This window comes from Macrobrachium rosenbergii, chromosome 25, assembly GCF_040412425.1.
Source record: "Macrobrachium rosenbergii isolate ZJJX-2024 chromosome 25, ASM4041242v1, whole genome shotgun sequence".
Classification (NCBI taxonomy): domain Eukaryota; kingdom Metazoa; phylum Arthropoda; class Malacostraca; order Decapoda; family Palaemonidae; genus Macrobrachium; species Macrobrachium rosenbergii.
Genome location: NC_089765.1, coordinates 19,727,610 through 19,740,412, shown reverse-complemented (window position 1 = coordinate 19,740,412; position 12,803 = coordinate 19,727,610). Strand labels below are relative to the sequence as shown.

Below are 12,803 nucleotides of genomic sequence, written 5' to 3'. Positions count from 1 at the left end.
TGTTCTTCACTAACAGAACTATTTTCAATATACATATTTGCTTATACAAAAAAAAAAAACATATCCTGTGTTACAGTGACTTATTTTGGCAGTCCATTTTACAGGCTATCATTCTATATTAAGAACAGAAGGATGTAAATGGTACCAAACAGCAGTACTACTTTATAGAGGGAATAGAAAGGGTATGGATAAAGAGTTGTGTGGGAGACAAAGGTAGCAGTTAGATAAAAATGAGAGATTGTAATCAACCTAATGTTGAGAAATTACATTGCAGTAGCTTGAGGATTAGAAGCAAAAGGATACTCAAGAAAATTTGATGCAAAGTTTCTTCAGTTCAGAGATCTTTATACCAAAGGGTTTACACCTTTTGTAATGTGATGATCCCAAATTGGACAAAGAATATTATCTATTTCTGTCAGCATGATAATAGGTCATCTTTTTGAAGTGCACAAATGCACCACCATTCATGTAGATTGTTTCTGGCTTCAGGAATGACTGATTGCTTCGTTTCGCTCCTGTACAAAAATTGCCAAATAGCATTACATGTGAAGGTTGCTGCCTGATATTACCTTTAGGTTATTCCAGACTGAAATAAACATATGTGGACAATGTCACAGCTCTGTAACTATACAACTTAGAAATCAACTACAGTAAACCTCCCGTATTCGCGGTCTCACTATTCGCGGACTCACGTATTCGCGGATTTCTCTGTGGATTGTATCTACCAGTATTCGCAGAAAATTCACCCATTCGCGGTATTTTTCACAGAGAAATACTCACTAATTACTGTATTTTCGTATCATTTTCATGACTAAATGCACTTTGTGATAAAACTGTTAAAATACTCAGATATAAGCATTTTTAGAGGATTTTTTTGTGTTTAAACTATCAAAATAGGCAATTCTAAGTGTTTTTAGAGGGGTTTTAAGAATACGGGGGGTTACTTTATACTGGAAGCAAAATTAGCAGAAAGAAAACAGGAATCAACTTATGTCAAGGCAGACAGGTAAATTGTATTCACATAAAAATGACTACCATATCTTTGAATTGGTCACACTTGTTTAAGCCATAAAGATGTAATGAATTTCTCCACATGACCTAGTTCCATTGTGTAGAAAGCAGATTTAAAATCTACAGTGAAAAATTTAATGTAACCCTTGATTTCAGCCAACATAAATGACAAGACCTGAGGAAAGGTCCTTTAAAGAAATTAATCACAACGTGACATTTTCCTTTTTTCCAATGCAGTTTTCAAGAAGCTGTAATTTACTAGATAGGATACAGACATAATAAATGTACTGTACTAAATATTAAATCCGTCATGCTAGCTTTATTAGACTTAGGATTTTTAACTTGGTAGATTAACTTAATTTTATAGATAATACAGTATGTGAACACCAAATGTTAAATTATTGCTGTTTTGAGATTTGTTGCTGTATTTTTAGGTTTTTCATTTGTATTACTGAAATGAAAAGTTTTGTTTGTAGGTGATCTTTGAGCATTTTCATCATAGGTTGGTTGATTTTGAGTAATGTTGACAAGTTTTTATTAGCTGCCAAGTTTTTAAAGTTTTAATTTTTCTTTTGTGTGAACAGTAAAGAAACATGCTCCTTTTTACAGTATTGTTTTCTGTTATTAGTCTGAATTTAATAACCTTTTATTTGTATCATGTATTTTAACAGTGTTTCAGTTACTTGGGGATGCTCTTGACTAAATTCAGATGAACCTCATTTTATGGTACTGAGAGTTTATAGTTATATCTGCGTGCTGGAGTTGCAACCTTCTGTTTAGCATGCATCATGCATCTTAAGTAGCTTCGATGTTTATTTTCAGTAAATGGTCAAGATGCCCCTGTGGAACAAAAGCAGTCTGATGCACCAGCCTGTGAGGAGCCCTGTGTTGCTGAACCTGTCTCAGAGGTTGCTGTTAAGATGAATATACAAGTCACTCAGGCACCCATTAAAGAAGGTATATATGTGCCTTGTGTTTCACAGTTGAAATAGGAAATGGAGGATAATCCAAATGACTATATGCCCAGCAGTATGAACATAACAGTCTGGTGGTAAGCGGTATGAAAGGAGTAGTAAGTCAAGTGATAGTGAATTTCACTGGACCCTAGTGATATGGAAGGCTTTTTGTTATAATGTATAAATGCCTTGATAAGCAAAGAGAACCAGTAGTTTAGTCCAAAAAATGTAGGTTCTTAATCTCTATTGATTTCATTGCATTTGGAATAGAAATATTACCCGATACTTTAGGCTTTCATTGAATGGTAGGTTTTATTTCAGTCAGTTTCTCCCGGTTATGACTTTCCTTGAATCCAGTTTGTTTGTTTCACAGCTACACCCTCTGGTTGCGAGAGTGATATTGAAGACAATGACGAAGACGATAGCACAGAGGTTTCAATAGAGGCCCCTGTTGCGCCTTCAGATGCTCCTGCATTGGCTGCTCCAACAAACAGGATCCCTGCTTCGATTGAGTTACCAGAAACAGTTGTGAGACTGGACACTCCACAGGGAAGTTCAGTCTTTTTAGTAGGCACAGCTCACTTCTCACGTGAAAGTCAAGACGATGTGGCCAATGTAAGTTGATATGGCTTGGTTTTGAATTGGCTGTAATAATTAATTACCTTTTGCCTGTACATATCTTCTCTCTTCTTGGTAAAAGTGGTACTGGTCAAGCTCAGATGTAACTGATATTGAAGAAACTCTTGTTTTGAGGGTTTTTTTTTACAGAATAACATGAAGCCTTGTTCCTTTTTGAATTTGTTTGATTTAGGCACGTTTGGCAACCTAGTATTTCTAGTTTCATGTCTTTAAATTTATACTTGAAATAGGTAACTTGATGGATATTGATTGGGATTTACTGTTTAATTGGATTCAGTGCTGTTAATAAAAAAATTTAAAAAGTTCCATCATAGCATGGGGTTAGCGTGAATACATTCTTAGGCGCTCAAAAAATAATTAATTTATCACATAAGATCCCTTCACCTACCTTAGTAGTAGTTTGTAATAGTTATATGTTGAGAATGTATTTAATTTTAATTTCATATCTATTATTATATGCCAAGAATGTGTAATTAATTTTAATTTCAACCTATAAAAGTATAAATTTAGGTTGGTAACCGTTCCTATTGTATTGATTTCTTATGTCTCTTGTAGACTATTAGGGCTGTGAAACCAGACATCGTTGTTGTGGAACTTTGTAAGGCTCGAACTGCTATACTCCAGTTGGACGAAGAGACCATTCTAGAAGAATCTAGGAGCCTTGACTTTAGTAAGTGTTGCATTACCTTATTGGATATGAGTTGCAAGGTATGATGGCGTGCTTTAAATAAATGATTCCTTTTTCCATATTTAGAAGGAAGAAAGAAAGAAATATGAAGAAAGGTTAATGGTTTATACTAATTGATTTCTTCATTCCTATTTCATAGGGAAGGTCCAGATGATATTGCGGCAGCATGGAAAGGTCCAAGGTATTCTTTATTTGTTGCTGCTTTCAGTTTCTGCACACATCACTAAACAGCTGGGTATGGCACCAGGTGGCGAGTTCCGCACAGCATTTGCAGAGGTATTTTGCTGTGTAATGTGCATGATTCTGAACTAGTTTTTAAGTTAATTTTTTAATTTGCATTTGCTTTAGAAACTGTATTGTAAAGTATTTTATTTCCTGTTACATTCATTATCATATTACACATTTTATTATTTAGTTTAATCATAGTTTTTATTTTCATTTTTTTATTTTATATTTGCTTTAGAGACAGGTATAGTAAAGTCCTTTACTTTCTGTGACATTCACAAGTTATATAGTACACATTTTATTTAGTTTAATCTTGGTTTTGAAGTTCATTTTTTAATTTGCATTTGCTTTAGAAGCGTATTGTAAAGTGCTTTACTTTTTACGACATTCATTGGTTGTATTACTCATTTTATTGTTTAGTTTAATCGTAGTTTTTATGTTCATTTTTCAATTTATATTTGCATTAGAAACAAATATTATAAAGTACTTTACTTTCTGTGACATTCATTAGTCATAGTATATGTTTAATGTTTTAGTTTAATCCTATTGCAGTTGCTTGACCAGTAGTATTTTGAGTTTGTGTCATTTGTTAGTCATTGGAATATAAAATTTGGCCAAAGACCAAATGCTGCAACCTATGGGTCATTCAACTCAGAAAATCATTTTGAAACAGTTGTTAGGAGATGGTGGAAAGCAAGGTGGAAAAAAAGAGAATATGAAGTGTTGTTTGTAAAGGAAGAAATTTTGGGTTGGAATATGGGTATTCATAATAAAAGGCTTGTAGCTAAGAAATTATATTTATGTGTATGTTTAGACCTGGATACCTATTCAGAATTTGTTTAATGCAGTTTTAGAGCTGAAGAAAAATGTAAGTACAGGCATTCCCTGGTTTACGACGGGGGTTCCGTATTTACGCCACGTCGTAAACCGAAAATCGTCAAAAACCCTAAGAAAACCTTACTTTTAATGCATTGGGTGTCGATGTAAACTGCATTTTTATTGAGTTTTTCATCAAAAATGCCTCCAAATTTTTATTATTCTGCCATTTTGGAGCCATATTTCTTCCGTCGGATCGGCGTACAACACATCGTAACCCCGGAACATCCGTCGTAAGCCGGGAAATAATTTCTGATGAGTATATTTGAAAAGCGTTGTAACCTTGGAACGTTGTAAGCCGGACCCGTCTTAAACCGGGGACTGTCTGTATTGATATAGGATTAATGCACAGATTTGTCTTAATTTGTGTTTTTAAGTAATTCATTAACATAAGTTTCATAAAGCAACTTCCCAAGTGTTCCTCTTTTCTATCATGTTATCTCATCAGTTTATTTTTTAAAAAACAGTGCTGAATGACCCTGAGAGTCCCAGAGAGTGGTTTACTCCCTAAATTTTATACACTAATCCTTCTTCAAGGAAGTGTGGATTAATTCAGTATTTAAACAGAAAAAGACAAAGATATTTTGACATCAGAGACTTCATTTTATGTTATGTTTTTGTTGCCATGGTATTGTATGGTTTCTACAATCAACAATATATATCAAATTTACAGGCAAGACGCTCGGCTCCAGGGTGTTTGATTCAGTTCGGTGACCGACCCATTCAAGTCACTCTTTCCCGTGCCTTGGCATCTTTATCATTGTGGCACAAAATTAAACTTACTTGGCATATTCTTACGTCCAAAGAACCTATCAGGTTTGTTGTATAATCTGTGTACAGTATTACATTGATCTGAAATGATTGCTATATAAGTGTAGTGTATTGGTTTTGTGATTTTTGAAGTAGATTTATGAGTATTTTAGTTGCTTTATTCCATAGTATTCTATGGATGTTTTAGTGTTTATCTGAGACAGGTATCTTAATTTTTCATACTTCAGTGGAAGAGTAATGCTTGTTAACCACAGCTTCACATTTGAGTTTATGGTTACAATAGTATGTCTTTATTTTTATAGTGTAAAATTGAATTGCCTTTGTTCATAGCAAAGAAGAGGTAGAAAAGTGCAAGCAGCGTGATTTTATTGAGGAGATGCTGGCCGAGATGACTGGACAGTTTCCTGCTATCAGCGAAGTTTTTGTCAAAGAGCGCGATATATACTTATGCCGTTCTCTCCAAGCAGCAGCACAACCAGTTCCTAATCCTATGTCACCTTCAGGTATGTCTTACCCCAGTATGCGATGGGCTTGCACCAACTTTCTTCATGTTGGATAATAGATTTAGTGTAGAGAGAACTGAAAACAAATCACATTTTTTAAACAAGTAATGTTTAAGATGAGTACACAGGTCATAGTTAAATATAAGGATATAATATAAATCATGATATAAATTTATAATTATGTTTTTACATTTGTAGGAATTGCTCCCCGCATTGTGGTTGGCGTAGTAGGCATAGGACATGTTCCTGGTATTGTTGAACGATGGGGCAAAGTCACAGATGACGATATCCCTCCAATTATGATGTGAGTCCTTTTACAGTTACACAAATTGTTCCTTGAATGACGTCTCTATTTTGTACAATATTTGGGAGATTTTACAAAAATAAGTTGCATTGGTCAAATTTCCATGTAAATCCTGAATTTTAATCACATCATTTTTCTTTCTTCCTTTGTGTAGGATCCCCCCAACTAGTTTGAGCACGCGAGTTCTTAAATTTACTCTGAAAGTGTCATTTTATGGTCTCCTGGGTTATGGTGCTTATAAGTGTTTACCTTCTTCAACAAAATCTTCGGTCCAGTCATCTGTCCAGTCTGTTCTGAAAGCTGTGGCTGATAGCCTCCCACAGAAGTGGTTGAAGTAACTTAAGGTGAGATATGAAACTTTGTTTCAGACTGTACAAGACCTGGTTGAAGTAACTTAGGGTAATATATTAACTGTAAATGTTTGAAAGTATACAAGACCCTTTTCTTTTTTCTTTTCTTTTTTTTGTACTCCAAAATTTATTTTGGAAAGTTTCTTTTGTTTTTTTCTCTTTTTGTGACATGTAAATACATTGTTATTGAAAATTATGATGTGAAGAAGCATTCAGTCGGTATTCTTTTACTGTTATTGTTATGAGAAGGGAATACAGTACATTTTCTGACCAGGTTATTGACTCTGTACTGAGATAGTGTAAATGGTGAACTCTGTCATTATTTTGGGTTTATTTGATGTAAAGATATTGAAAATAGTCTGGAGTCAGTATCCAGTTGTATGGTATATAGTTCATGTAGAACTGTAGTAAGCCTAGTTTATTTGGTTTTATGTGTAGGTTGGGCACAATATAGGTTAAATCTTGACTTTTTTTAGCTAAAGAACTCTGTTAAAACTTTTATCTTTGTAAATTTGTTTATTTTCCTCCTGGCTTTGAAAGTAAAATGGAAAGTACTAGTTTGCCAAATTGGTTTTGGTATTCTTTTTAAAATCTTTCTGGCAACAGCATGCCTTTGAAAATGTGCTATTTAACACCACCTCAAAAAGCCTGTGATGTTGACATTGCCAAGGATCCAAACCACATCTTTTTTTGTATTAGTATGGTAATTGATTATATTTTGATATTTATCGGTAGCACCTTGTGGTATTTTCCTGTCCGTCATACATATTTAAAACCCTGTGATAATTTCCTATCCTTTTTAAATATTTTCGTATACTTCTCATCTTCAGTTCCAGAAAATTCACCAAGACATTGAATATAATTTGAAGCAGCAGCAGATTCCATCTGAAAAACCAATTTTTACAATAAAGCCAATAGCATCTGTATTAAAAAGATGGTGCCCTTTTACTTCATAATTAAAATACTGTAGATCATGTAAAAAAAACCCACTTGTAATTGTTAAGCTTTTTATTTATATTTCTCTAATTCACAGTGACCTCATGCAGGTAAAGAGTGAACAGCATTAGCTCAGCAGAAGTTCCTCGTTTCAAATATATACTCACCTTTTGGCTCTTTTATATAATATGAGCCCCTTCAGAGCAATTACTTCATTCTTTATTCAAACCCCACAACATAAAACCAACAAATTTTTTCACAAATGGTGGTATGTATAAATCTGTAACCTCGAGGTCTTATCCATTGGCCCATGCTTTCATCTTCCAGGACACTCCTTACTGATAGTGATGATGTATTTTTATGCCTCTGACTCAAAAGTTTGCCCATGTACTCAGGAACTGTGTTGCATCCAGACATCGCTGTCTTTTCTGCTACTCGTGTTGTTGGCCATTCCATCTTGCCAGACCCTATAAATGTGATGAGTATCATAAGTGAGTCCCTGCTCTGCCGCCTGCCCCCGCCTTTCCTTACAGTGGGACTGATCCCGTTACTTGGGGTCCTGCTATTCACCTGCCATAGGCCCTCATGCAAGCTCCTCCTCTTTTTCCTTCTGCATGTCACAATGGGTTTGTCTAGGCCTCCTTATCCTTGAGGGAGCATCGAATGTTTTGTCTTTGGCTCTTGGTGGTATCTTGAGCCACTCCCTGCATTTGCACCCTTGGTTATTGGTTCAGCTTTGCCTTCAAGTTCAGCTGCTCCAGTGGTGCATGTGGCTTCGGCCCTATCCACCTACGCCATTTTACAGGCCTTTAATCTCTCTGGATTCATTTCATATACAGAGCTGTCTGGCATTCATTTTTCTCATAAGCCACCAACGTTCGATGTGAGTGAAGCATCTATAGTCCTTGTCATTGGGCCCCCGCCTACCTTTAGCCTGTGTCTTGATTCTCTTGAGAATTCTGAAGCATGTTGTCACAAAAGTATTTAGAATACATCATAGTTAATTATGGGAAAGCATTAGTCTTAGAAATTTTCACTATGTGTCTCAAGCTGAAATGGTTGAAAATGACAGAAAAATTGCAACATATAAAATTAAAGATACAAATATTGGTAATGTTTCAAGGCAGTATGGTTTAGGAATTGGATTGAGAAACAAATTACAGTACTGAAAAAGGAGATTTGAGGCTTTGAAAGTTATTTTCCACATTTTTTCATCCATTAATGCAAGAGTTATAAAAGACTTGAAATGTGGTATAGTGGATGTTTTTACAAAGGATCTGAAATATGGTATTGTAGATGTCTTTACTGAGGGTATTTTGTATAAAAATCTGGTATACAAAACATCAGATTTTTTTTTATCTCCTCTGTACAATGGAGAAGTTTTGCAGTAATTAATATAGTGACACAGATTTGTGTAAGGATAAAACATTAAAAATTGAAGAATCTTGAAACAAAAGAAAAGTTTTTGTCTTTAACAACCTGTTTATTTTTACTGCTATGTGTATATTATGTTGAGTGAAATGTGAAAAGTTTGATGACACTGATTATTTCAGCACAGTGCTTTGTGTTTGTATTTATGAAATAATGTACATTTTTTATTCTGTTTGGTGTTTGATGTATTTTGCACAAAATATTAGGTTGAAACTTAGTGTTCTGCATTTCAAAACTTTTCTATGTTTTTAAACCAACTTGATATTACTGTTCTTTGCAGCTTTGACTGACAGTATGGAGAAACTTTTAATTCTGAGGAGCATTCATGTGAGTGTAGAAATATTATTTTAATGAAGTTTGTGACAAGTATATTGAAATTGAAGATTGCTTCGTTATTTTAGCAACTATGAAAATGTGATTGTTAGTATTGAGGTGAAAGCTAGATTGAAAATTGCTGACTTGCATTGATACATGTTTGTAAATGGAAGACTGCTATTTTAGTGAGAAACTTTGAAAACCGAAGACTATTATTTTAGTGAGAAACTTTGAAAAATGGAAGACAGTGCTATTTTAGTGAAATCAAAAATGTCTCAAGAAACTGATATGGGTGAAGAACCAGGGCCAGTGGAACCACAGTCAAAGAGATTAAAGTCAGAATCTGGTTCTGCTTCAGAGAGTCAGTTTACTTCCCCTTGTAAGGATGGTGTTGCTGCTGTGCATGGGGAAGATGATTATGAACATGTTCAAAGTGGCCTTGTGTATGTTGTTACTTCATTTCCTGGTGCCAGCATACCACACACTTCATACGGTGATTACATCCAAGGTTGTAAGTGTGGTAAAATTTGTTTTGAGAGTTGCCAATGTTTTTTGCAGCAAGGATTCCCATACAAAGAAGGGAAACTTAAAGAAACTTACTACAAAAAACCAGTTTTTGAATGTAATGATTGGTGCGACTGTAGTGATGACTGCCCCAGTCGTGTAATGCAGCGCGGTCCAGTTACTGGATTGAAAATTCTGCAGCTTTCTGGCAAAGGTCATGGTGTTGTGTCATCATGTTTTATCCCCAAGAATTCTTTCGTCTGTGAATATGCAGGAGAATACATAAGTGTTGAGGAAGCACATATTAGATTCTCCCAGCAAAGTAATGAGGATTCAAATTATATTCTTGTCCTAAAAGAACATTTCTTGAAAACTACTGCAGGACCTTGCTTTACGATCATTGATCCAACTGTTGTTGGAAACATAGGCCGTTACATCAACCATTCATGTAACCCAAACCTGGTTGTAGTACCTGTCCGTATAAACAGCATGTTTCCTCATGCTGCTCTTTTTGCAATTCAGGACATTTTACCCGGAGAGGAGCTGTGCTATGACTACAGCAGCACTGTAATAGTGAAAGAGGAGTTTCCAGTACCTGTAAATGAAAGAAAAGTGGCTGGATCAGCAGATGATGAAAATCAAAAGGTTGCTGCTGGTAATAATAGCATGAAAAAAAGCACCTCTTCACTTGTAGACGATGATGAGGTTTTGCAGTCCAAGACGACGCTAAGATTAGATGGTTGTATAGATTCAGTAAGGAATGAGGAAAGTCACAAACCAAGTGTTCGTTCTTCACATTTATTGAAACCTTGTCTTTGTGGTTCAGAGAACTGCAGGAAATTCTTACCTGTTGACAAGGATATTTTTTAGTGCAACTAAAGTACTGCTGTGTAAATATCGACCCATAACCTGTTGTTGGTTGACTTCAGTGCTGTCCTTTCATAACTGAAAAAAAACCTATCTTGTAAAAAATAATATTGTGCATAGATTATTCAGGGAATATTGAAAATTAGGGAAATAAAGGAGACTTCACTAGTCCTAGTTGAATTTTGTTAGTTTAATCACTGGCTGTAGTGCAAGTCTGTTCTTTGAACTTTTCATGCCTCTGTATTCTTTGTTGTGGAGGGAAAGAATCTGATTCACCTTTCTAATCCATGATAATTTTCAAGTACAGTAGTTTCTTACTGCATTACGTCATGATAGACATTGTGGTTAACCTTTTTCTCTAGTAGAGATTCAGCTTCTTAGGTTCTTGGGGAAACATCTCAAAATTGAATATCCATTAATGTGATCATCTGTATGTTATTTCCCTAAAAAGGACAATCCCACTGTTTGATAAACTAGATGGCTGTGTGTGAACTGTACTTGTAAATGTATAAGATTGCGATATTTTTGTCAAAAGAATTTTACTATAGGCCTTACAGTGTCATAAATGTCTCGTATTAGTATTGCCAACTTTTTATTTTAGTGAAGGTTAAATACACACTGAACTTGAGAGGAATCAGCTGTTGTATAGATTTGCCTTCCAGCTTTTGTGGTATTTGTTTGTACTATACTAGTAATATTATATTTCGTTGTTCCTTCTTGGTTGTCCAGTGGCATTTTTATCCTATTGCTAAATTGCTCAAGTAGACCAAATCCTTTCCTGAATATTAAGGTAGTTGCAAAGTGGATTACTTTGATTACCTGCTTGGTTTCTTGTCTTGAAATATTTCGAGTGCATTTTAACAGGTTTTAACTGCAGATTAAATGCTGCACTGTAGTGCAACAATGTGCAGATTATATTCTCATAATTGCCCAGTACATTTAATGACGTAAGACAAAAAATGGACCTCTTGTTACTGCCAAGTCATTATCTCAGGTTAAGGCAGTGCATGTGTACTTCTGTAAATATAAAAGTAACTGTTGATGCTTATTGTTGGAAAACTTGGTGACAGGCCTAAAGCTTTGTGAAGTATAATTGTAGTAGGTAATGCCTTAGGAAGAGATAGGGTTATATTGCAATGATTTACTAGGAGGTTCATTTACACACACTGTGAGAGTAGCAGTTGCCTTCTTTTAATAAATGTCAATTATTGCCCTTTTCATCCTTTTAGAGAAATTAATGGAAATCCCTGGTTATGTTGTTGAAGAAAATATATCCAAGAAGTTTATATAAAAAAGTGTAATGTATCTGAGGATAGTTATTTTGAAATAAATATTAACTTTACTGCTTTAGTTTAAATTTCCATTCAAATGAAACTTTCATCTTTTCAGTTGACTACATACTTAATTGCAAACTAATAGTGCTTCAGTGTTGTTGAGATGTTTAAAAATTCAACAACCACTTCTAATTTATAGTTAGTTACTTCATAGCTACAACTGTTTTGGTAAACTTACATGCAAGTGTTACCAAACACTATACATGCTAAAACTTTTAGAAAATTGCAAGTGTTACCAAATGCTATAAATGCTAAAACTTTTAGAAAATTCTAATCATAATTTGCAAGTTGCATCATAATGCATGGAATTAAACATTCCCAGTTAAATGTCAATTTATTTTAATCTGTTTAAACTATGGTTTAGAACAAAAGGTATTATCTCAGGATTACAAAAGGAATTTATTGCCTTGACTGGGTTGCAACAGCAATACTTACAATTGCATTGTAACATCCAGAAATTATTTGGGTTTTAAACTGGAAGAAAAGATCCCTTCAAGTTTTTAGGGAAGATTAACTTCAACAAAATACAGGTATAAGATGTACAATTTTGCTATGAAACTTCAAGCTTCAAGTTAAATATGTTTTCAAAAGTTGTTACAAAACTATTGCTCTGAGATACACTTACTTAGAGCAGTTGATTTTATCTCGGTCCTGCTTCCTTGATGGCTAACAAATTTGTAGGAAATGCCGATTGCACTCTTGCTTACCAAGATAAAATAGTTACAGATAAACAGAACAATAGGAAAACACAGTTGCTTGATGGATATCATATATGATCCTGTTCCTGTAAGAGTAAGTATATGACATTAATTGAAAATGACAAAACTAAATTTAGCCGACAATGATAAGCCTTGGACATAACCTGATCCCCTTAAAGAACTAAAAATCAACAGATTAATGAATTAACTAGTATTAAGTTCTATCATACAGTATTTTATTAATAAACCCTATAAAAGATGGTCCTAGCAACTTTACCGTCCAGTTGAATTGCTCATATTGTGAAAAGTTGTTTCCTTAAAATCATAAGTACCTAACAAACTGTAACTCACCTAGAGGGAGGCATACCTCATGAAAGCAGATAAAACAATAATTA

The 12,803-nt window shown here is 34.5% G+C and overlaps 1 protein-coding gene across 1 annotated transcript in view; it reads left to right on the top strand.

Annotated features, from left to right (window-relative positions):
• Nucleotides 1–11,719, top strand: part of LOC136852190 (uncharacterized) — a 30,107-nt gene extending 18,388 nt beyond the window's left edge. The window contains exons 8-18 of the mRNA XM_067126636.1: nt 1,834–1,968; nt 2,341–2,582; nt 3,162–3,276; nt 3,434–3,570; nt 5,069–5,211; nt 5,497–5,669; nt 5,868–5,973; nt 6,128–6,307; nt 7,638–7,750; nt 7,994–8,142; nt 9,240–11,719. Coding sequence (XP_066982737.1) covers nt 1,834–1,968; nt 2,341–2,582; nt 3,162–3,276; nt 3,434–3,570; nt 5,069–5,211; nt 5,497–5,669; nt 5,868–5,973; nt 6,128–6,307; nt 7,638–7,750; nt 7,994–8,142; nt 9,240–10,379 — 2,633 coding nt within the window. The 3' untranslated portion in view covers nt 10,380–11,719. The remainder of the gene's footprint in view (nt 1–1,833; nt 1,969–2,340; nt 2,583–3,161; nt 3,277–3,433; nt 3,571–5,068; nt 5,212–5,496; nt 5,670–5,867; nt 5,974–6,127; nt 6,308–7,637; nt 7,751–7,993; nt 8,143–9,239) is intronic.
• The last annotated feature ends 1,084 nt before the right edge of the window (nt 11,720–12,803 follow it).